Source organism: Heterodontus francisci, chromosome 42, assembly GCF_036365525.1.
Source record: "Heterodontus francisci isolate sHetFra1 chromosome 42, sHetFra1.hap1, whole genome shotgun sequence".
Taxonomy (NCBI): domain Eukaryota; kingdom Metazoa; phylum Chordata; class Chondrichthyes; order Heterodontiformes; family Heterodontidae; genus Heterodontus; species Heterodontus francisci.
The window spans coordinates 12,952,019-12,977,483 of NC_090412.1; the positions used below are offsets into that span (position 1 = coordinate 12,952,019).

A 25,465-nucleotide genomic window follows, 5' to 3' on the forward strand; every position below is an offset into this window, starting at 1 on the left:
CTTCACACAACTTAATGTTGCTTAATGTTCTGTTAAATTGTAAAAAAAAATGTTCTTGGGTTCTATGCATATCTAATTACTCCTGTTTTAAAGCCCCAGAGATCTGAATTAATAAAAAAGATGAAATGTTTTGCTTGAAAAGTAATTGACTGCTTGTGCAGCTATCCCACTCTTCAATAATTCATTTGTACCACTTTGAAAACTCTTTCTCAGGCCTCAACACAAATATTAAACTTTAATGACCATTTCCATTTATGTTGCATTAAAATTGTCTCCTCCCTTCCATTTCCAGCATTGTTTCTGCCATTGTCCAAGCCTTGTATATTTTAAACTCACTCCTGGTCATTCATTGCATTCTGTTCTTTTCGACATATGATTGGAATTCTGTGTCCACATATTTGTGAATACAAATTTGTTCTGTACTTTAATGAGTCTCCCAAGTAAAACACTAGTTCAGCCCCAGCTGGAGTATTGTGTCCAATTCTGGGCACCACACTTTAGGAGAGGGTGCAGAAGAGATTTATTAGAATTGTTCCAAGGATGAGATATGACAGTTGCATGGATAGACTGGAAAAGGGTTGTTTTCCTTCAAGCAGATGAGGCTAAGACGGGATTTGATAGAGGTGTTTAAAATCATGAAGGGTTTTGATAGAGAAAATAAATAGAAACTGTTTCCAATGGCCCAAGGATTGATAATCAAAGGACACAGATTGGCAAAAGAACCAGAGGCAAACTGAGGAAAAGCTTTTCTAGGCTGAGTGGTTAGATTTGGAATGCATTGCCTGATAGGGTGATGAAAACAGATTCAATAGTAGCATTCAAAAGGGAATTGGGTAAATATTTGAAGGAGAAGAAATTGCAGGGATATAGTGAAGGTACCAGGGAGTGGAACTAACTGGATTGCTCTTCGAAAGAGCTGGCACAGACTTGATGTGCCAAATAGCCACCTTCTGTGCTTTATTATTCTATGATTTTTGATGACTTAGCTGATCTCACATGGTCAGAATGTTATAAATGACCTCAGGTGAAGAGGAGAATGTCAGCCAACATTCCCCCTCCTGTTTGCTACCTCAGGTTTCCTGATGGAAATGTGCCTTACGGATGCTGGTTGATGATCAAGCTCAGCTATGATGCCCTCTTGGCAAAATATCCCACCGACACTTACTGAGCGTGATTTTGAGCAATCGTTATTTGCATGAGGTATCACAGGATGTGATGCCAATTGAACTATATCTGAGCAAGATGTTAACGCCAGGAAGTAAGAACTGAAAAGTGGTCAAAAATGGACTCTAAACATCAAAATCTCTTCAAAACAGTTTGAAAAAATTTTTTTTCACCAATTTCATCCTCTCCTCCTTTGAGTATTGCTGGAGTTCCACAGGCAGTAGGAGTCCTCCATTACCTTTCTTAAGTGCCCATTGTCGATGGGTGAGCCTATGCAGTGAGTGCCAGTTGTTGATTTTATGTAGGGGATATCACTGCCAAGGCAGACCTTGTCTTCACCCATATTCCAGCAGTGATCACTGTGGCTAATTTTCACTTCCCCAACCCAGGGCCTTGAGACCAGTTGTATGGCCCAACTGCAACACTGGGGAAAACAAAAATAATCAAATATTTATAACTGTTTTACTTTTAAAGTGATTCTGATGTTTAGTGTGTCTCTATTTTTGCCCATTTTTCTGTTCCTCCTTGTTTTGCTGAAAATAGCTGAGTGCAATCGAACCTAGGATCTTCTGTTCCATATGGCTTAGCGAACTGAGCTGTTTTAATAAATACTTTTATTTAAGCAGTGAGTGCTGTTGACACCATCTGAGTTACTCTACCCAATCCTGAGGAAGATTTAACATCTGTTATAATGGCATAACCTCTGAGGCAATCTACATCAGTTCACATGTTGTCTTATGTTAGATAAGCTTCCTCATACAGTCAGGCCCAGTACCTTGTCCCAACTAGTGCCCAGAGATATGAGCAATATTCACAGTTTAAACTAAAATAATTAAGACACACAAGAAAAATACTACCAGTCTCTCGTACACTCCACAGTTTGATTGATACTCTAGGCAAAACTCCATTCAGGCACATTGTCTCATTCAAAACTGCCAGGGTGTGAGGTAGTTTGGTCGATGCTGCTGCCTCTGTAGGAGGCTAGAAACCACTTGAAAATGTGATTGATTCCCCACACCTTCAGATGCTGCAGTCCCAGAGTAGTATTGGAAACAGCTGCTGCTCTGTTGGCCACCATTATTCTGACTGCAACAGGCTGGGGACATGGTTTCCAGGTTTCAGGACTTTACAAGAAAATGAAAGTTGGAAAGTCAAGTTGCAAATTGCACTCTGCAAACAAATGTGGATATGCAAACCACAGCTGTTTGTCTTTTGCTGCTGGAGTTGGGGAATCTGCTGTACAAAACAAATGGGCAGATTGCCACAGCCATGTCTATTATAGAACTCCTACTTGAAGTAGCTCTGTAATATAAATGGGACAAATTAAACATAACAAACACACCGATATATACACACAAATAAATGAAATGCATACGTGCACTCACATACCCATGCTTTCTTTTTATATAATTACAGAAGACTGTTTGAAGAAACAATCTCTTTTGTTTCACTGCTTTGTTTTACCTCCTGCAAGCACATCTGCATCTCTTCACATTGTCTTTTCCAGTTCACTTTCAAGCTAAGAATCTTATTTTAAATTGAAATACTCCCATGAGATCCTAATCACGTAATGTTCTTCCAACTCGGCAAGAGCAGTCTGGTAAAAGCATCTGTGCTTCAGTGATGGGTTTAACCAGTGTTTTAGCAAGAGCAAAAAGATGGCCGCTTTCATAGATAATTATATTCCACATACCAGTTTCCTTGTCAACATCTGTAAAATTTAGCACTTAAAGCCAAAGCTAAATTTATTCTAACAGACAGCATAAGAAAGAAAGACTTGTATTTATACTGCGTCATTCACAACCTCAGGACATCCCAAAGCACTTTACACCAATGAAGTACATTTTGAAGTGTAGTTACTGTTGTAATGTACGAACAATGGTGATTTCGCTTCAGAAAAGTATGTTAGAGATGAGATAAGGGGGAAAAAACCTGCACACGATGGAGATCTGAAATTTAAAAAAAACTGTAAATGCTGATCATTAAGTATCTTGAAGTGAAAGGAGCTTGGGACTCGAGAACACCTATATCATTAGCCTGTCTTTCCTTTTCAGAGGCTGACTGATGTCTTGCGTATTTTGAGCATTTTCAATTTAAAGTGCTGGTCAGGCATTATATCAGGAGCTGACACCTCACAATCTGTGGAGGCATCAGTGCACTCAGTGACCCAACCTGTACCAAGTGAAACTCAGAACACTGTAGCACTTTCCACCGACCCACAGCTCAACAAATCAATTGATGGTTGTTATTTTAAAATGCAAACCAGTCACTTTGCATATTTTCTCAAACAGTTGGAGTCCATTGGATCCTTGTTTTAAAATCCAGGATAATTTCTTCGTTATTTACTTGGCAAGTTTGTTAGAAATGCCCTGAAGAGCAGCTGCCAGTGGCGAACACTGCAGTTAATGTTGCTGCCATTGTTTTGCTACATTCTGTTTAGTCTATTAGTATTATTTTAGGGTAGAATTGCATTATGCAATGCCCCCCCCCCCCTCATCGCCCCTTGGAATTTACATGCACACAGTGGAATGAGGATTCCCACATGACTGCATGCTGTTTGTATGTCTCTTACACAACTTATAATTTACAGCAGTTATCCAGCTTTTATATTCACATTATCAACACATCATAATTTTTCAGGCTGACAAGAAATCAAACTTATATTTGACACCAATTTAATTTTCTTCCTCTGCTGAAGGCAGATCCACAGGCACCAACAGCCCTGCAGTACCTCATCTAATCATGTGAATCTGGATATTTGCAACTTTGAGAAGATTTTTGGGGGTTGCTGCATGGGGTTTGTGAAGGGGTTTATTGGGGTTGGTGTGTGAGGTTTGTGAAGGGGTGTACTGGGGTTTTTGTGTAGGGTTTGTGAAGGGGTTTACTGGGGTTTATACGTGGGGTTTGTGAAGGGGTTTACTGGGGTTTTTGTGTAGGGTTTGTGAAGGGTTTTACTGGGGTTTTTGTGTAGGGTTTACTGGGGTTTATACGTGGGGTTTGTGAAGGGGTTTACTGGGGTTTTTGTGTAGGGTTTGTGAAGGGGTTTACTGGGGTTTATATGTGGGGTTTGTGAAGGGGTTTACTGGGGTTTTTGTGTAGGGTTTGTGAAGGGGTTTACTGGGGTTTTTGTGTAGGGTTTGTGAAGGGGTTTACTGGGGTTTATATGTGGGGTTTGTGAAGGGGTTTACTGGGGTTTATATGTGGGGTTTGTGAAGGGGTTTACTGGGGTTGGTGTTTGAGGTTTTTGAAGGGGTTTACTGGGGTTTTTGTGTAGGGCTTGTGAAGGGGTTTACTGGGGTTTTTACGTGGGGTTTGTGAAGGGGTTTACTGGGGTTTTTGCGTGGGGTTTGTGAAGGGGTTTACTGGGGTTTTTGCGTGGGGTTTGTGAAGGGGTTTACTGGGGTTTATACGTGGGGTTTGTGAAGGGTTTTACTGGGGTTGGTGTTTGAGGTTTGTGAAGGGGTTTATTGAGGTTTGTGTACAGGTGTACTGGGGTTTGTGAAGGGGTTTGTTGAGGTTGGTGTAGATGTTTACTGGGGTTTTTGAGTGGGGTTTGTGAAGTGGGTTATTAGGATTGGTGTGTGGGGTTTGTGAAGGGGTTTATTGGGGTTTGTGAAGGGGTTTATTGAGGTTTGTGTAGAGGTTTACTGGGGTTTGTGTGTGGTGTTTGTGAAGGGGTTTGTTGAGGTTGGTGTGTGGGGTTTATTGGGATTTGTGTTTGGGGTTTGTGAAGGGGTTAATTGGGATTTGTGTTTGGGGATTGTGAAGGGTTTACTGGTGTTGGTGTGTGGGGTTTGTGAAGGGGTTTACTGGTGTTGGTGTGTGGGATTTGTGAAGGGGTTTATTGGGGTTGGTGTGTGGAGTTTGTGAAGGGGTTTATTGGGATTGGTGTATGGGGTTTGTGAAGGGGTTTACTGGGAATTGTGTTTGGGGTTTGTGAAGGGGTTTATTGGGATTGGTGTTTGGGGTTTGTGAAGGGTTTACTGGGATTGGTGTGTGGGGTTTGTGAAGGGGTTTACTGGTGTTGGTGTGTGGGGTTTGTGAAGGGGTTTATTGGGGTTGGTGTGTGGAGTTTGTGAAGGGGTTTATTGGGATTGGTGTATGGGGTTTGTGAAGGGGTTTACTGGGAATTGTGTTTGGGGTTTGTGAAGGGGTTTATTGGGATTGGTGTTTGGGGTTTGTGAAGGGGTTTACTGGGATTGGTGTTTGGGGTTTGTGAAGGGGTTTATTGGGATTGGTGTGTGGGGTTTTGTGAAGGGGTTTATTGGGGTTGGTGTGTGGAGTTTGTGAAGGGGTTTACTGGGATTGGTGTGTGAGGTTTGTGAAGATTTATTAGGGTTAGTATGTGATGAGATTTATTGATTTGTGTGCAAGTTTTATGAAGGAGTTTATTGGAGCTGTTGTGTTGGGTGTATTAACGGGTTCATCAAACCTGATTTTAGTTCCCTTTGTCTGTCGAGTTAAATGGTTATCAGCCCTATTCACCTGTTTTGCTAGATAAATAACTTCCTCAGTTCTGTTTTGAAATTGTGTGTGCTAGGAGCTGTCTAATTGCCTCACATCCATCTATACATCTACCTGTCTGGTACTAACTCTGACATGTCGCCTTAACTGTTCAGTGTCCTGTTAGACTTTTATTAAGCTTAACAATTGATTTCTCCTCATCTGTTTCAACACATGATAGAAAACCTTGCACTACACACGTACCATAACACACTAAGACTAATCTGATTGCTGTGATATTCACAGATCTATGTATTTTCTAAAATGATTCTATAAGTCACGCAACAGTGAAGGAAAAAAGGTATAAATTCACCAGGGGTTTGAGCACTTCTGGGCCTATGTTTAGTACAGTGGGCGGTGCAGTGGTTAGCACCGCAGCCTCACAGCTCCAGGGACCCGGGTTCGATTCTGGGTACTGCCTGTGCGGAGTTTGCAAGTTCTCCCTGTGTCTGCGTGGGTTTCCGCCGGGTGCTCCGGTTTCCTCCCACAGCCAAAGACTTGCAGGTGATAGGTAAATTGGCCATTGTAAATTGCCCCTAGTGTAGGTAGGTGATAGGGAATATGGGATTACTGTAGGGTTAGTATGAATGGGTGGTTGTTGGTCGGCACAGACTCGGTGGGCCGAAGGACCTGTTTCAGTGCTGTATCTCTAAATAAAATAAAATAAATAAAAAGGTGAAATGAAATATTGAAGGGCCCTGCAGCTTTGGACTTTGGGTAAACTCTTAGTTCCTTGCTGCAACTTATGTGTGGCTGTGGCTAGTTCCTTCTTACAGTTGATTCAGAAGAGTACTCAAGGCATTGTGTTTATTTAGGCAGAAGCAAACAATGTTTCAGGCCTTACCCTGTGGTACATGATTGTTTGTTTGAGAGACATCAAAACTGGGCACTAAATAGTCACTGATGTGCTTAAGAACCCAGCTGTAAATGTGTCTCCTTCATTCATCCTGTTCTACCCTCTTCCTCAGTGGCTGTTCTAAACATCAATTCGTGTTTTAAGGTAAAATGTTTCCAAATCTCTCAACTTTTAGAGTGCTTCCAAATGGTGTTCAAACCTAAGAGTAATTGTCTCAGCAGGTGCAGCCAATCTTCTTGAAAGTGGCAGAGGAAAGGCTTTTTGTTTATTAAGTCAGTGAGCGGGAACAGACTAGGGTTTCACAGCATTGTTTTTACCAATCACAGAATTGCCAGTGCTCCAGACTGAGATTTGACAAATTACACATTTGAGGAAATTTACCTCATATAGATTTGATCAAGAGTAAAATAAAAACTAGTGTTGGACTACAGGAGCACATCAGGTAGAGGAAGGTGCCTTTCAGACCGGTTTAGAAATCTTTTTGGTATTTGAATTATGGGATGAATTTGCATTCCCCTCTCCTGTATGATGGACACAGGATTCTAAATGGCCGTGAGCCTTCCCTGCTTCTTCACAGACAGAAGTCAATCACCTCCTGTCAAAACACCACCATTTTGTCTCCCTAATCTAGTTGGTGAAATAATAAGACTGCATTATTGTAGGAATCTTTGACCTTGGATCTGCACTGAGTTTTGACCTGGTCTACTTTCACTTTAACAGGCATATAGTGGTGTGTGGGCACATCACACTGGAGAGTGTGTCCAATTTTCTAAAGGACTTCTTGCACAAGGATAGGGATGATGTGAATGTAGAAATAGTCTTTCTGCACAAGTAAGTAACAGCTTTGATTTACATTGGAACAGTAATGTGCAGAGATGCAGTGACTGAAATATTTCATGGTAACGCCCTGATTTTGCCCAGTCCAAAGCCAGATACTTAAAAAGAAAATGCCTCTACCTGGAGTGAACCTGTTTGTTTGGACACATGTGAAATGGAGAAAGAGGGATGCAGACTGCCCACAAATTCACAACTGTGGAATGCAGCCTCATTTCATGCTCACACGTGCTCTCATCCTTTTTAAAAAGCCCATTGTTTGGAAAGTGCACCTTTTTGGGTCCAGCATTTACTAGAAGGTCAATTGGAAACTGGACTGGCCATTACAAACTAGATTGTTGGTTCCATTAGTTATAGATAGTGCTTAACTGATCAAATAACGCAAGGAAGGCCCCAGTTTCAGCAGCTGACGTTGGCTGTGGTAGTAGCCAGAGCACAATCCCTGGACTAGGGTGAAGAAAGTCACCCTGATTATTATCCCGTGACCCCACTTGGAAAGCATTATCTGAGAGCAGGAATGGGCTTGAAGACACCCCATGCCCTCATTGTCACGACTCACACTTGGCCACTTGAACAAGGTACTGGTGGACAGCCAATACCCATGAACCATACTCCCCTGCCCCCTCCCCCACCCCTGCTTCCACTCATTGTAAGTCTTTGAGAAAATCGGAAGGACAAAGAAAGTACTAATGTTCCTATGATTTTCCAGCACGCTTCCAATTGCTTGTAAAGATTGTATCCTATTATTAAGCACCTATAAGATTACAAGAGCTTGCCGACTACAGAGATTCCATTCATCTGATTCCCATATTAGTGTCCTCGGTACAAGTCATGGAACCTAGGGGGAAAAAATCTGATATTAAAATCAGAAAATGCTGGCAAGACATAACACCCAAAATGAGAAAAGATGAGTCAATGTAACAGATAAAGAGCATCCGTCAGATCACTTGACAGCGATCAGGTTAAAATTCTGCTCTTAGACCCAGGGTGATGTAGTCATTTGTAGTACCACTGTTGTCTCAGTTGAAATCAGCTGATGCAGCACAGACTAGTGAACAAACTGGAGACCTTCATGGCCTATGTGGATCAGACATTGGGACTTCATCCTGGAACCGTTGCTAATATGATTCCCTTCTAAACACTGAAGTAAAGGGTTTCTGTATATGTGACCATAAATGTGACACTATGAATATAAAATCGTCCAGCTGGTGTGTTCCCTATCTGTGTAACATCCTCCAACCTGACCATGCTTCGGGATGTCTGCGTTCCTCCATTTCTGCCTCTTACACAGCCCTGATTTTCTTTGCTGTGCCCTTGCCACCCATGCCTTCAGTTGCCTGGGCTCTAAGATCTGGAATTCTCTTCCCAAACCTTTTCATGCCTCTATCTCTCTTCCTTTAGGAAGTGCTTCAAAACCTACCTCTTTGACTAAGCTATTGACCACCTGTCCTAATATATGGCTTGGTGTCAAAATTTGTTTGATAATCGCTCCCATCAAAGGCCTTGGGACATTTTAAAATGTTAACAGCACTATATAAGTGCAAGTTGTTGTTGTTGAAGGGGAAACTGGGGGGGAATGTAAAAGCAGTGCGTGTATACTGGAATAAAACATCTTTTAAAATGACATGGCTACTTCATCTCATTTTACAAATGATGCTAAATAGATTAGCATGACTGTAGCTTTGGCTGGGCCACTGTGAGCTATATTATTGATAGCAGCGATGATTTGATTCATTGCCTGTGGTTCCAGTCTTCTGTTCTCTGGATTAACACATCGGCAGGGAAGCCGAGCAATTCACTCACTTCATCCCAGCAGCATCTGTAGCTGTTGATTTTCCTAAACCATGGACGTGGATCACAGTTATGTGAAATGATCCCAGGAGCTCCATCAAAGGCTTTGCAAGACTAGGCAGTGAGTAGCTGAACCAGGCAGACTAGCAATGTCCCAGGCCAACTTCCCCTCCCCTGCGGGCATCCTGCTGAGTGGGCTGACCTCGGCTGGGGCTGGTACTCAAGAGCTTCACCTGGCTTCAGTCCAACTTGGGTTCGGAAGGGGGCAGCTCAGCCCAGACCATTCGTTAAATAGTTGGGAAGTTTGTACCTGTGAACATTGAGCAGGGACTGGATCTGCCTCAGCTGTGATGCACGTAAAGGAGGAATAGCCCATACGCATTCTGTCTAGACTAGGATATTTGGATTTGCAATACCTCTAGGTGGAGCCATACATCAGCCAGAGGTCAATGCGAGGAGAGGAAGAGGGATTGCAAACCGGTGAATAAATCTGGTTATTCAGATTTCCTGCTGAAGGTTGATACTGAATCAAATTCTAGCAGATCTTGACTTCTGGCACCAATATACGCTCAATTCACTTCAAGCCCATAAAAAAGATAAACATTAAGAGAAAATTAATTGTATGGACTTGTCTATTCAGTAAACCTTTCAGAGCCTAATTGAGGATTAGTTACAATTCTTTTCAACATTATTTAATAAACTGTATTTCTCAACATTTTGTCATGGAACCACTAGATGGCAGTGTCTCTTAAGACACTGAATTTGAAAATGATCAGAATATTTAGAAACTACAATATTCCTATTTTTCTTATTCAGAGCCAATCATTTTAAAAAAAACCTCTAACCCTTTTTCCCCCGTTTCCCTCTCCTTAGTGATTTGTACCATTCCCTAACTGAAGGATCAGCGAGTCATCTTGTCTCCCTGCAACTAGCAGGATGCATAGAGAAGCAACCCAGGGTGACTCGACTGGCCATTTCCCTTCTGGGCGATGGGGAGGTGACTAACACCAGCTCACAATGGCACCAGGAGGCCAGCCTGTGATCACAAGCTTGCATCGAAGGAACCCTGACATGTGAACTTTTATCCTACATCCTGGTGGCACCTCTCCCATCTATTCCTAACACACATGCCTTCCTAACATACATTAGACTGTAGGCTTTAGAAGGATGCTGTTTGCTGTCTCCCGAGGCTCCGAGTGTGCAATCGCAGGCAGTTGGTCTTAGTCGGCAAGCGGAATCCCTCATGAATGCTTTAAAGAGCTGAGGGAATGTGTCATGTGGATTGTGTGAGATATTACTTCTGATAATTTTTGAGTGCATTATGTACAGACCAAAACACCAGAAGGAGGGCAATTTAAATCAATCCACCTCAAATGAACATGTTCCAGAAATGCAGATTCTTGTTGAAGTCATGTGATTTTGCAGAGCAAAAAAACATCAGGATCAATAGGGGATGCATGATTCCCCCAGGATGGTGGGTCAGAGAATCGGGACTGGAGTGTTGTGGCCCATTGACAGACCTGGGCACCCTGCACTCGCGGTTTCCCCATTGGAAGCGCAAGAGTGCAAAATCACTCCTCATAGGAAGGGATTAAACTCTCTCGTTAGGAATAATATTTGAGGTATTCTGGAGATCTGGCATCTAGAGATCCTGTTCCAATAAGATAATGAGAGGTTTTGATAAAGTAGATAGGGAGAGCCTGGTTCCAGTGGCAGGAATCAGGGGACGCAGATTTAAAACACTTGGCAAAAAAAAAGCTGGGGGAGATGAGAATTTATTTTTTATGCACTGAGTTCTGATGATGTGGACTGCATTGCCTGAGAGGGTGGTGAAAGCAGATACAATGGTAATTTTCAAAAGGGAATTGGATACATACTTAAAAAGGAAAACATTACAAGGTTATGGGGAAAGAGTAAGGAATTGGGATTAATTGGTAGCTCATTCAGAAAGCTTGCCCAGGCACAATGGACTATGACCTCCTTCTGTGCTGTTTGATTCTATGACACCATCAGATCCCATTCAGATATGATCCTATGTTCTATAAGGTCTCCAGTTGCAAGGCTTACATTAAAGATTCATTGCACCACTACCTGTGCTGTGCAATGTGAAGCTGGCACGACTGAGTTACACTGCTAGCTGTGAGTTGCAGGTTGCCTAGTGACTAATCTTTATTTGGCTGAAGAGCAGAATGGTTTTATGTTTGAATATGAGGATGAATGGCCTCACTCCTAACACTGAAAATATCCCAACATTATATTTCACCACCTCGCAACTTTTAACATGTTGCTTTGCACTGGATCCAAGCAACAACTTGCATTTATAATAGCATCTTTAATGTAGTAAAATGTCCTAAGGCACTTCACAGACAAAAGTTTGACATCGAGCACATAAAGAGATACTAGGAAAGATAGCCAAAAACTCAGTCACAGAAATATGCTATTAAGATGCTTCTTAAAACCTGAGTGTAGCTCCTGGAAGTAGGACGAGAACCTCATCTCTCAATCTCAGTGTGCTGGGTCAGTGGAGTGAAACATGAGTCACATTGCCATTTCTGTGTTAGCATTCATCCAAAGTCACTTTGCAGTAATATATTATTACAACAGCACAGTCTCTGTTGTCACTGCTTGTATTTCTCTTGTCTGAACTTTTGCATTTTTAAAAAAAATAATTGCTGCTCACTAACTGTCTCATTTGTTTTTATCCCCCCAGTATTTCCCCTAACCTTGAGCTCGAAGCCCTTTTTAAAAGGCATTTCACTCAGGTAGAATTCTTCCAAGGTTCTGTCCTGAACCCTCACGATCTAGCCAGAGTCAAGGTAACAATTGTATCCTTTTTCTGATTCTGCTGCCTTGTGTGCTACGATATGATGTATATTTATATCCTGTCCAGGGCAGTAAAGTTTGTTTAAACTCAGAAAAATTCCCCCGGTTTCTGATTTATCAGCTGCTCTTTTTCAAAGCCACTGTGGGTAGATTTGCTCTGTTTTCTTCTTGGTTTGTTTAGAAAGCTGCGTCTCATTTAGTGTAAGAAAATCTACCCGATGCGTAAGATGCAGTGAAACAGAACCCAGGATCACATGCAACTGCAAACATGAGGATCAATAGCACAACCATAGTCCATTGATGTCTGTGTGACACCCAGCGGCTATCTGGAGTGGAAAGTCTTGAAGCTGACTGTAGCCACCACCATATCTGGGTGTAATTATAAAAAGTTATACAAGGCTACCTTGTGTTTCAGGCATGTATCTCAACCCTCGGGTTCTGTAGAGACTCCGGAGTCACACAGTAAGTGTTGTGGCCACAATGACAGACAATGGCCCAGAGTTTGCTCATGGTGTGGCCTGTTAGATTTATTCCCCTCACCCTTCAGCTTGAAATTAGGTGAAGAAAGAAAAATAAAGAAAAAAGTAAATACATTTTAAAAGCTTCTAACATGAATTTACTACCTGCAGGAATGCGACTTCATTGTTTCAATTACAGCCTTTCTGAGCTGGAGTGGTTGAGCGGCATTGCAGAAACATAAATCTTGTCCTTAAAAAGAGTCATTACATCGTTAAGTATCAGTCCTAACTTTCTGCAGGATGTTTAATTCATATTTGCTGGTCAAATGCAGCGATTTCCTCAAACGCACAAGGAGGTGAGAGTGAACTTCCATTTTTGCGAGGCTCTTGGTGGACCAGCTCAAATCATCCAGCAATTTGTGGCGATTCGCAACTCACTGCATATCTCTTCCTTGCCATAAAGTGCTGAGTTATTTATACACTATAACGGTGTGTTCATTAAGCTCACTGTTACTTTCACAGCCACTTCAGGGCCAATATAAACTCCAGGAAGTTGGATGTCATGTCAGCCATCAACTCACAATGATATTATTGTACACTTGCTTTTTGCTGCAGTGATACTGGGTTCTGTTTCAATGCGTATTATCTACCCTGTATCTAGAGTCTGGGAGTTGAGTTCGAATTCAGTCCAGGCTGGTGAAATAAAAATCTTGTCTCTGACAGGTGTAAGGATCTTGAAATGAGTTTCAGATTATCTTGAGTCCAACTGCTAATGTACATAAATCCACAGTACGAAACTGGCCAGAGTTTGGGAGGAATTGCCAATAGACTGACAATCTCATCCAGAGCTGCCATATAGGTGGCTGAGTGAGCTTGTCATGTTGGTGCAGCAGGAATGCTTTTCCACGGTTGCCCTTAAGCTACCTTGTTGATGCAGAGTAAAGGAAGTGCCCTCTGTATTTAGGTGCAGTTTGCCTGCTCTGGAAATGCTTGATGCCAACACTGACTGAAAACGTTGGAAAAAACAATTGTACACCCAGTGTCTCTAACCTGTGAATTCCTTTGCTGAGCTAATGTTGAAAGTTTAATAAATGAGTGTTCGATTGGGCCAAACTCCACTGAGTGAACAACTATTTTGGCCAATCAGAATTTCCTTCTGCCGTTTTATAGTTCCATTTACATAAAATGCAAAAGTGATTTTCCACAGCTGCCAGCTCGCTTTTACAACCAACAAACCCAGCAGGGTGAGTCAGCAGTGACCGCCTTTGCAAACTGCATTGTAGACATTCCTCTTCAGTTACTGTGAAGTGACCCTCACCCCATCTTTCAATCTCCCCTTCAGGCCTACCAGCACCTGGCCTCCAATGGGCCAAAGCACTAACAAAGGTCAGTAGAGGTCGCTGTTTGGTTTCCTGGTCAGTGCTTCAGTTCATTAATGAGCAGTGGCAGCAAGACGCTGCTGCATGCGAGCTGGACAAGTGTTTTTCTGTCCTTACATGAGGGGGATTGCTTTGGATATGAATGATCCTCTGGCAAGAATCTGAGACATGTCAATTGTGAAATCTCCATTTTAAAATTTCATATGAGTGATTTGATGGGGATAATTTAATTTTACTTTCACCTTTTCCTTTCATAAAGCATTCCTGTGCAAAACTTTGACAAATAAGGGAGTGATTGTGATTAAACTTGGTCTTAGGTTAATGTTTACATCGATGTTTAAAATCCAATTAAGCTAGATCTTTTGAACATCAGTTTATTAAATTGTGTTTGAATTTGATGATGTGTTTTGCATCTGTTCCACGCCTTTCATTGGCTTTTCATATTTTCCCGGGTCTCAGATAGAGTCATCAGATGCATGTCTAATTCTGGCAAACAAGTACTGTCCTGATCCTGATGCTGAAGATGCCTCCAACATCATGAGGTAAGAGTGGAGGATGGAACATTACTACCGAGAGCGAACTCATATCCTACAAAAGGATAAGGTCCAGAGTGTGCTCAGAGATGCTGAGCAGGTTGTGCCATTGTGTGCGCTGTGCTAATGGTAGTGAATAGCTGGTTTACATGTAAGAATGCAAGACATTTTAAGAACAGCTAAGTGGCATTCAGCTCAACAAGCCTTTTTGATAGATAAGCAGGTTCTACTTACCTTCCTGCCATAATATTGCAACTCACTGCCACTTAAATACATCATTCCTCAGCCATAGTTTTCTCAGGTAACTTATTTCACAGTTCAAATTGGCCTTTAGATGAAAAATTGCATCTGGCTTTCCTCCTCCCTCCTAACTTCCAGATGTTTAACTTGTGTTTTTTTATTTGAAACTCTTCACAGATAATTTGCTTGGATAGGTTTTGCCACTTCCATTTATTGTCTTGAAAATTTCAGTTGGACCACTTCAAAGTCTCCTTTTTCCAAAGAAAAGCATCCCAAATTCCTAAACCTGTCCTCGTAACTTAAATTCCTAACTTCAAGAATCACCATTGCTCACTTCTGAACCTTTTGAAGAGTGGTAATATCTGTTAGTAATATTATTGAGGTCATAGCACCAACCTGAAGAGTCAAGGAGCGGTTGAATCATATTATCTCAGGAGGGGCAAGGGGGAAATGCAATGTTTCCTCAACTCTGAGATTGTAGCTCCCCTACAGGTAATATTGGGGTTACAGTGCTCCCCGAATCAGAAATTATTGCCTTTGCCTTGCATAGGGCAACATTTTTGCTGGAACTTGCCAGCCACTGATCCTGCTTGCCCTTTGCGGTCAATAAATCAACTGACCCAAAATTTCAAGCCTCAGAGTTTCTGTCACGGTGGGCAGTGGAACACTGGAGATTGGAATCAACTTGAGCAACTGACTGCACAGGGCAAGCAAGAAGTTCCACCAGTGAGTCCATTCCAACTGTGGTAAATCCAGTAGGGAATTCAGGAGAAACCTCTTTACCCAGTTGGTTAGTATGTGGAACTTGCTAACACAAGGAGTTGTTGAGGTGAATGGCATCGATGCATTTAAGGAGAAGCTTGATCAGCATATGAGGGGGAAAAAAGGAATAGAAGGATATGTTAATGGGGTTAGATGAAGTGGGGTGGAAGGAGGCTCATGGAGCAAAAGCAACGGCACAGATCAGTTGGGCTGAATGGCCTGCTTCTCTGTGTTGTACATTCGATGTAATTTTATTCAAAGGTGAGTGGACTGGGCTGATCAGGCAGTTGCCAGGAGGCAGACAGGCCATTGGTAACTGAACATATAGGAGGAGGCAGGTGATGTTATGACAGTTGGGTGGGGAGAGGAGGTGGATTATCAGTAGTGAGGGAGGATGTTGGGGAGACAAAGGCAGAGTGCTTTAGTTTTGTTCCCCTAAAGTTCCATCCAAGATGGTGCTTACAGTTGAGCATAATTTCGCCTTCATGAGCAGACAGACTGAAAAGAAAATAGATGTTTATAAAGGGCAGTCAATCTGATATCACTTAATTTTATGGTGTAAAACAGAATAATTTCCATTGTGTTAAATCTCAAATGAACTACACATTCTTTTATTCTGTTAAAATCTGTTATTACAAATGGAGGTATCCTAAGGAGGGGTTAGTTTGCTGAAAAAGTTTTTTTCATGTGTTGTGTTTTAAAATGTTATTTGTTTTGTGGTTATGTTTTATTTGAGGAGTATGCTGGCAAACTGTTCTCGGGTGTGGATCAAAGTGTTTTGTGGTGTGCAAAGCACTCATCACCAATGAATGCTCTGAGAAAGGATTTCTCTTTCTATCCTGAATACTACACTGGATATTTGTTGTACTCTTGGGCTCGGCCATGCGATACCAGCAGATAGCAGCGACGGGCATGCAACACCACCAGACAGTAGTGACATGCGTGTGACACCAGCAGGCAGCAGTGACGGGCATGCGACACCAGCAGACAGTAGTGACGGGCATGCGACACCAGCAGACAGTAGTGATGGGCATGCGACACCAGCAGACAGTAGTGACGGGCATGCGACACCAGCAGACAGTAGTGATGGGCATGCGACACCAGCAGGCAGCAGCGACAGGCATGCAACACCAGGCAGCAGTGATGGGCATGCGACACCAGCAGGCAGCAGAGACAGGCGTGTGACACCAGCAGACAGCAGTGACACCAGCAGACAGCAGTGACACCAGCAGGCAGCAGTGACGGGCGTGTGACACCAGCAGGCAGCAGTGACGGGCGTGTGACACCAGAAGGCAGCAGTGACGGGCATTGTGACACCAGCAGCCAGCAGCGACGGGCATTGTGACACCAGCAGCCAGCAGCGATGGGCATGCAACACCAGCAGGCAGCAACAACGAGCATGCAACACCAGCAGGCAGCAGAGTCAGGCGTGCGACAACAGCAGACAGTAGTGACAGGCGTGCGACACCAGCAGACAGTAGTGATGAGCAGTGACAGGCATGCGACACCAGCAGGCAGCAGTGATGGGCATGCGACACCAGCAGGCAGTAGAGACGGGCGTGCGACACCAGCAGGCAGTAGAGACGGGCGTGCGACACCAGCAGACAGCAGTGACGGGCGTGCGACACCAGCAGACAGCAGTGACGGGCGTGCGACACCAGCAGACAGCAGTGACGGGCGTGCGACACCAGCAGACAGCAGTGACGGGCGTGCGACACCAGCAGACAGCAGTGACGGGCGTGCGACACCAGCAGGCAGCAGTGACGGGCGTGCGACTCAAGCAGGCAGCAGTGACGGGCGTGCGACACCAGCAGACAGCAGTGACGGGCGTGCGACACCAGTAGACAGCGACGGGCATGCGGCACCAGCAGCCAGTAGCGACGGGCATGCGGCACCAAGCAGCAGAGTGGTCTTGACCATGACATCACCAGGGACCAATGCCATGTGCTGCTAATTAGAAAAGCATTTGGTGACAGCATGATGTGGTATCTGCAGCATATATTAAAATGAAAGTAAGCAATGGAATACCCATTGGTACAGAGGTGGCCCAATTAATCCTGGATGTCCTCATGTACCCAGTCATAAATGGTTACAGGGCAGCAGTAGCAGCCTGCAGGGGAGTAGGTCAGTTGAGGGATAGTGCCATAGCACTGTGGGACGGATACTAGCACAAATGAAATAGAAGTGCAACCCCTATTGATGGAGAGTAGTGGGAAAGGTTTAAGTGGTGAATTTCCTTGGAGCTCATCCGACTGTACTGCTGTAATTTTGGTGAAAAGTGTTTGCATGTAAATGGGATTTGTCCCAAAGTGGGAAAAGTCCTAAGGAAATTCGCTCGCATTCTCTGTGTGTCCAGATTTGCTCTGTTGAGTATGTTGTAGGCTATGTCATGAAATCCTATATTCAACCAGCAGAGTGTGTATAGTCCCAGAGGTAATGGTAAGTTCCCATTGAGATGTAGTGGAACAGTTGGCCATGCTTAAGGGGCCGTATGACCTACTCCGCTCCTATTTCTTATGTTGTTAATAAATAGGAAAACCGCTGCTGAAGAAACAAAAATGGACACAGTCATTTTTAAAATGAAAGAATTGAGTTCAAGTAAAACTGAATCAATCAGCGTAAAACTGAGTAATGCTACCATGCGCGTTTCTTCACAGCTTTTAGGCGTCTTATAACTATTCAGGAGATTGTCTCCCATTTGTCTACGACATTATTATTATTCAAGGATTTAGCCTATTAAAGAAGGCACTGCCTAATGAACATTTTCCTTTTTCGTTTCAGGGTAATATCCATCAAAAATTATAATCCAAAGATAAGAATTATAACACAGATGTTACAGTATCATAACAAGGTCAGAATCCATTTACTTATTGATTCCAAATGATGCTGTAATTACTCTCCTGACCAGACTAATAGTTTTCAAACTTCGCTGTTTGGGCGAGTACTGCAAATCATAGAAAGTTTACGGCACAGAAAGAGGCCGCTTGCCAAACCTCTGAGAAATTCTCCTATCATATTGAAGTACTTCTGTAAAACCTGTGTCCGAATTTGCAAAGGACAGTACCACCTATGCAAAAGAAAACACTCCTCTCAGTACCATTCAGCAATGGAAATAACATGCTAGTGAGTCACCATAGAATCATAGAATCCTACAGCAAAGAAAGAGTCCCATCGTGTCCATGCCAGCTCCCTGAAAGAGCCGTCCAGTTAGTCCTATACTCCTGCTCCTCCCCCAGAGCCGTGCACATTCTTCGCCCCAAGTGCCCATCCAGTTCCCTCCCAAAGGCAGCACATTACAGATCACAACAACCCACCCACAAAATAAAATCTCCTTATCTCACCTCTGGTTTTCCTGTCGATTATCCTAAATCTGTGCCCTCTGGTTACTGACCATTCTACCACTGGAAAAAGCTTCTCCTTACTTGCTCTATGAACTGATTTTGAACACCTCTATTAAATCTCCCCCTAACCTCCTCTGCTCTAAGGAGAACAATCCCAGCTTTTCCAGTCTCTTTCTGCTTCCCGGCAGAAGGGGGAGAGATCAAAGATAGTTCCCTGCCATTGGAGAGCAAATGGGGGAAAGTGGAAAAGAAATGCTTTAACCTGCCCTCTCGTCCACCATTGCAAAATACATTTTTGTTGTATTATTATAGAACTTCTATGGACAGATAAAATGTGTACGAACTGTGCTAGGCTTGAGAGTGTGGGGCCAAAGGGGGAGTTCATTTTCTGAGTTGGATGTTTTTGATAAGAAACCCACACCTGACTGCTGTTTATATCAGAAAATTGTGTGAAGTGCAAGCTCAGAAAATCTGCCCTTTCTGTCATATGATCACTTCCTGTTTTTAACTGATGGGGGTTGTGTCGGTGCTCGCCACTCCCTCTTCCCCTCTTTACTTTGTAGTTCTGGGTGCTGTCATCTTGATCAGTATTAGAAAGGAAACATATGTGTGAACATATGGCCACCTTTAAAAAGGTTCAAGCAAGCTCTCTTGATCCCTTTCTGGGACAAAGACTTCGGCAGCAATCGTAAAAGAGTTTTCCAGATGGAGGGAGGAGTTATGGTTCCTGCCTGCTGTGGAGTTTGTGTGCGTCTTTTTTATCCCAGCAGGATCCCCGTCTGGAAGCCAGCCTGATTGACAGGTGAGGCTCAATGTCAACAGCAAAATTTATTTATATAGTACCTATAATGTAATAAATCGTCACAAGGCAGGGGATATTATGGAGGAGGCCGCAGTCCAGGAGCAGGTAGGGCGCCTGATGCTGGGATAGTGATAGTGTTGGGGGGCGGAGTCCAAATCTTGGGGGTAAGGGTTCGAGGCTGTCTTGGAGAGGGGACTCCTGTTTCTCTTGGCCCACAAGCAGTGCTAGAAAAGCACTTACCTCTTTCATGTAGCAGTCCTTGCCTTCCTTCAGCTACCAGATTAAACCTGGAAGGCAGATAAAATGTGAGGCCTGCAGCCATATTATAATATTTAAATGACCAACCTGCTTCTGAGAGCAAGCTGGCTGCCCGGCCTGTCCAAAGGGTTTGGTTTCGAGGTGGGTTGGGTTCGGGATTGAGGTTTTTTAAATTTTCAGATCGCGCCGACCCTCACCCACCTGATTTTGAGAGTTAAAATTCCCCTTTAGATTAGATTATGTATAACTCGGTCATGTGAATCCCAATTCCTGAAGAGTGAACTGCAAGGGGGATTGGAATAAAACTCGACTATGATTCTCTGCGAGGTAGAGAAGCATGCAAGTGCTGCTGCTTTGAGAATGACGGAGGTGGGAGGGGGTGCAGGAAGAGCATACTGGAGGTCTCCTGTTGCCTGTAGTACTGGACCCCAGGGAGAATCAGGAGAGAAATGGAGAAAAGAGATTAAATAGTCTGATGGAAAATGACTTGCTCTCTGTATGTTCAGTATTATTTTCTTCCTCTAGACTGACAGCATGGCATGTGGCATTGAGGCAGGCAGATATTTGATATGATATGTCTGTGCCAACAATATAGCTTCCTGACCACAACCTGACTAGGGTCCAAGCTGCAGACTGTCAGCAGATGTTTCTGCTCCTCTTTTTTTTTTCCTCTCGCTGGCGCTGGATTCCCTCAGCCTGATGTTTAAATTTATTTTTTCTGCAAGAGATTTTAGCAGAGCACATAGAATATGACCAGAAGAAGCATGAGGCATGGTGGAATTTAAGGAGAGTTTGATGCTCAGTTTATTTTCAGTAGGCATTTTGAACTCATCCCTTCCACTGGCCTCTCTGTGAATCTCACTGCACATGAAGTGCAAGCTGTAAATAGTCAGTAGTTGCTCCCCTCTGTGGTCACTATTGGAACTGCAGAGAGTAAACCTTACTGTCAGGGTAACTTGCAGCTTTTGAAGAAAGAATACATACTACAGCAGTTACTCTGCTTAACAAAGATTCCTTTCCACCTTTTTTAGGTTCCCTTCCTCTCACCAACTGAGAGAGGACAGCAGGGTCTCCTGCCTGTCCAGTGTTTATTGAACCAGTTGCTCGGAGGTTTAGTGTGAGGATTTTCTGCTCTCCTCGTGAGGGATAGACTGAAATCTGCTCCTGTCATTCCCTCACAGCATGACTGGTATTGGGAGCTTAATGTCTGAGGAGGAGGGAGTCCAGAACAAAGGGGCATAACCTGAAAATTAAAGCTAGGCCATTCAGGGGTGATGTTGGAAAGCACTCCTTCACACAAAGGGTAATGGCAATCTGGAACTCGATCCTCCCCTCCCCAAAAAAATGTTGAGGCTAGGGGTCATTTGAAAATTTCAAAACTGAGATTGGTAGATTTTTGTTAGGCAAATATATTAAGGGTTACAGTACTAATGCAGCTAAATGGAGTTAAGATACAGTTTAGCCATGATCTAATAGAATGGCTTAGCAGGCTTGAGGTGCTGAAGGGCCTGCTACTTCTGTTCCTCTGTTCCTCTGTTCTCTGCTCATATCATCCTCTCACAACGTGACTGTGTTTCGGAGCTTACTGTGTCAGAAATAACGTCGTTACAACCGAGGTGGGAGGAGTGCACTGCATTTTCTAGTTCCACTTTTCCAAAGGTCGCAATATATATTTAAATGTTTACCTAGTTAACAATACCGTCAATCATAGACTGTACTCTTTATCCCAGAATAAAATACACCAACCAGGTTTCTTTAATAAACAACAAAATTAGCAATTTATTATAAAACAAGACTTACCCACTAATAAAGCAAAGCATTAACAGAGCGAAATATGAAAGTTCCCTTTTACCTTAGCCCCTCACACATGCACACACACACACCCACCCCCCACACACCGGTTTACCGAAAAAATTGAGATTTTCTCTTTGGAGCTCTGTACAAAAAAAGATAAAAAAGAATACTTTGGCCAAATACTTGCTAATACTTGAAGGAAAAGAGAAGATGTGGAAAGATGTCAGTTGTCCCTTTTTGGTTGGCATCGCAAATCCATGTAGATGGTTGTCACTGGGATCTTTCTAGACCAGTACCTTTCAGGCGACGTTGGAGATCAGTTTGGCAGATTTTCCAGGAGAAATGTGACAACAGGGGTTTCTGGAAGGCTTTTTGGGAGAAATACAGCATCAGTTTCTCGATTTCTTACACTTCATTCTCAGGAAGTTTCCAAAGAGATGGAAAAGGGTGCTGATGGTGACTGCTCTGTTGGCTGGTTTTCTCCAACTGCCTTCAAAACAGTTCACACCCCAACACACTGTCCAAAGCGAAACCAAAAACAATATCTCAAGAGTCAAGCCTCCTGACCTCTATAAATCTTGACCTGTCACTTCTCTGTAACCATCTCCCCAAGTCAAAAAGCCCTTGCTGGGTATTTATCTGAGGACAGATACCTTCCAGTAAATGTTGTTTTCAAACAAAACCTCTCAGGGTCCTTTCAATGACCCCAGTGGAAAAATAATCCATGGAATCCTTTTCAGTTTTCCCAAATAAAACAATGTCCATAATTCTAAAATACATGAGTCCTCAAAAAAAAACTGAACAAAAAATGTAGAAGCACCGTCTTAACAAGATGCAACCCCTAAGTCCCCTTTCTGTTTCAATTTAATGCAGATTGAATGTGCTGCACCATCTCTCACTCGTGTTGTAAATCTTCATCTTCTGCTGGTGTCAACGATACCTTTCCTTAACAGGATAAGCCTTAATTTGGTTGGTGGCAGTTGTTTTCCAGAATCCAAAACTTTTCAATCCAAGTGGCAGTGGACTAGATGCTCTTATTCATATTGGGAAGTGCCAGTGCTGTTTATTTTGGAACAGTCAAAGATGAGATCCTTTAAAGACAAAAGGACGCCAGCTGTACCTTGCTTGAGGTTTAAAGCGGGTATAGCTGGTGTCTCACAGCTAGATTCAATTCCCAGTCTGGATTCTTCCATTTGGCTTAAGTGTCCTAGGTTAGGCTAAGGAAAATAGGCCAGGGCCCCACATGGGCGGTGCAGTGGTTAGCACCGCAGCCTCACAGCTCCAGCGACCCGGGTTCAATTCTGGGTACTGCCTGTGTGGAGTTTGCAAGTTCTCCCTGTGTCTGCGTGTGTTTCCTCCGGGTGCTCCGGTTTCCTCCCACATGCCAAAGACTTGCAGGTTAATAGGTAAATTGGCCATTATAAATTGTCCCTAGTATAGGTAGGTGGTAGGGGAATATAGGGACAGGTGGGGATGTGGTAGGAATATGGGATTAGTGTAGGATTAGTATAAATGAGTGGTTGATGGTCGGCACAGACTCGGTGGGCCAAAGGGCCTGTTTCAGTGCTGTATCTCTAAAACTTCTCAGGATCTACAGAAATCTGCTGGAATGGTGCATGTATGGCTGTCATGTGATGCCTGGATTAGACTTGGCTATGACATCTTCCACAGTCTAAAAGCCATGGTTCACCCATGAATAATAACCTCTCGGGTGAGATTCCAGCAGGGCACCTGATATCCATGATATGCAGACTCAGCAAGACGTCAATAGGCTTAAAAGGAAAAAAATTTTTAAAAGACCCAGCTGTTTTTGGTCATTCAGCATCAACTCAGACATCTCCATGGATTCCTGTCTCCACTGGGTTAGCCACTCTATAAATATCATATGTCAGCCATAGTTCAGCCATTAACATACTTGCCTCTGAGTTAGAAGATCACGGGTTCAAGTCCTACTCAAGTGACTTGGGCATAAAAGCTAGGCAACACTTACAGCTCAGGACTGAGGGATTGCTGCACTGTCGGAAGTAGATGAGATGTTAAACCGAAGCCCCATCTGCCCTCTCAGGTGGACATTAAAGATCCCATTAGGCTGTTTTAAAGAAGAGCAGGGGAGTTATCGCTGGTGTCCTGGCCAATATTTATTCCTCAACCAGCAAAACAGGTGATCTGGTGATTATTTCACTGCTGTTTGCTGGACCTTGCTGTATGCAAATTGGCTGCTGCATTTCCTACGTTACAGTAACGGCACTTAAAAAGTACTTAATTACCTGTAAAGTGTATTGGGGCATCCTGAGGTCATGAAGACCCTATATAAATGCAAGCTCTTGCCATATCCTGCGAGTGCTGTAATCTTCACAATATCCAGAGATGATATTTCACACTAATGTAAATAAAGCAGCCTCTCGCCTAATGGTTTGCACAACCCACCGTCTTCCGAAATAATTTCTGTCTCTTCAGCCAACAATTTTGTGGATTCACTGATTATCACATTGGCTGGTAATCGATTACAATTGCTTTGTCACCCATGAGAAAGTCATTAACATTTGACCAGTGTGAATACCATTCCTCTAACTGATAACAATCTGTCCAGCTCCTTTTGCATCACTTTACTGCTGGTGTTTTTTTTTTCTCATCTCTTAACTTGCTCAAAGTAGTTTCCTTTAAACATAAACAAACCTTCTCGAGGGCAATTAGGGATAGACAGTAAATGCTGGCCTTATCAGCGAAGCCCACATCCTGTGAATAAAAAAAATATAAATGCAAATTGTTGTGTGGAAAGGGGAACTGCAACCAAGCTAGAAAGGATCTATCAAGCAACAGTTTAAGTTAAGAGCTCTGGATAAATGGAAAGAGATGGATGGATGGAGGAGGTTGAGGAGGAAGAACACACATTCCCTGATCCCTGGTTTCCCTCATTCCAGTGATGAGGTCCTGATGATCTGGGCATTAATTGGCTCTCACTACCCACCAACCAACTAGGGTACCTCAGTTGGAAAAAATAAGTTCTGTGGGTCAAGAACAGACCCATTGTTTGAGCATATCAGGACAATCCTGTTTGTGAATCTTGAGAAGGTGGGAGAAGTGGGATTGGGGGACTATGAGGTTGAAGGCCACGGAGGGAAGAATTCCAGAGGAGACAAGGTCAGTGACAATCTGGGACAAAGGATATCTCAACCTGGGATGGGTTAATTCTCTGTTGGTGGATCACAGATCGGCATTGAGAAGAATTCCAAACTGCTCCCTGGTCCATGTTATCCTGCTTAAAAGGGAGTCATTCAGCTGAGCATTAGCTTAGTAGGTAATGGCACAATCCGACAGGGTAATGAAACAGGAGTTCCCAGGTTAGTTTCCTCGTTTGTGCTTGGTCAGGTGAATTCAGCTGAAGCCAAGGTCGGGGAATTGCAATTGGCCTCAATGACACTAAGGAAGGGAAAAAAATAGCAAGCCTTCCAACTCCTGATGACCATCCAGCCACCCACTTCGTGTCCTCCACCCCGTGCCCTCTATGGAAGGTATATGTGTGGATTTTGGGTGAAGACAGAATTTAGTTTGGCCATTAAACCCAGCACGTCTGAGCTTGCACGTGAAGAAGTGCCAATTCAGTAAGGTATTCTACCCTAGTGGGCTCCAGGGGGTTGCTCGTGGTGAGAATGTAAACCTGTTCTTGATTAATAGATTTGTGATTCCCTCCACACAGGGAATGTTCTCCACCCCCAGAAGAGCAGGGAAGGAGGTTGTTCAGAAATCAGGGATTGAAAAATAAATGGACACACAGGTTCTCCTACCTCTTAAACGCCAAAATTAATCAATGGATTTGATTTTAACCGAGATTTAATTTCAGCAGTTCAGATTTGTTCTTTATTTTTGAACATCGCTGTAATTTCTTTTTGTATGGTATATATTTAAAATGACCATAAAGTACATCCC

At 43.2% G+C, this 25,465-nt stretch overlaps 1 protein-coding gene across 6 annotated transcripts in view; it reads left to right on the forward strand.

Annotated features, from left to right (window-relative positions):
- The window catches only part of kcnma1a (potassium large conductance calcium-activated channel, subfamily M, alpha member 1a), a 787,618-nt gene that overhangs the window by 575,812 nt on the left and 186,341 nt on the right, over positions 1 to 25,465 (forward strand). For 5 of the 6 annotated variants that reach the window (XM_068020590.1, XM_068020585.1, XM_068020591.1 and 2 more), the window contains exons 10-13: positions 7,244 to 7,354; positions 11,859 to 11,964; positions 14,268 to 14,350; positions 18,125 to 18,194. In XM_068020590.1, coding sequence (XP_067876691.1) covers positions 7,244 to 7,354; positions 11,859 to 11,964; positions 14,268 to 14,350; positions 18,125 to 18,194 — 370 coding nt within the window. The remainder of the gene's footprint in view (positions 1 to 7,243; positions 7,355 to 11,858; positions 11,965 to 14,267; positions 14,351 to 18,124; positions 18,195 to 25,465) is intronic. The other variant, XM_068020588.1, reaches the window with a different exon arrangement.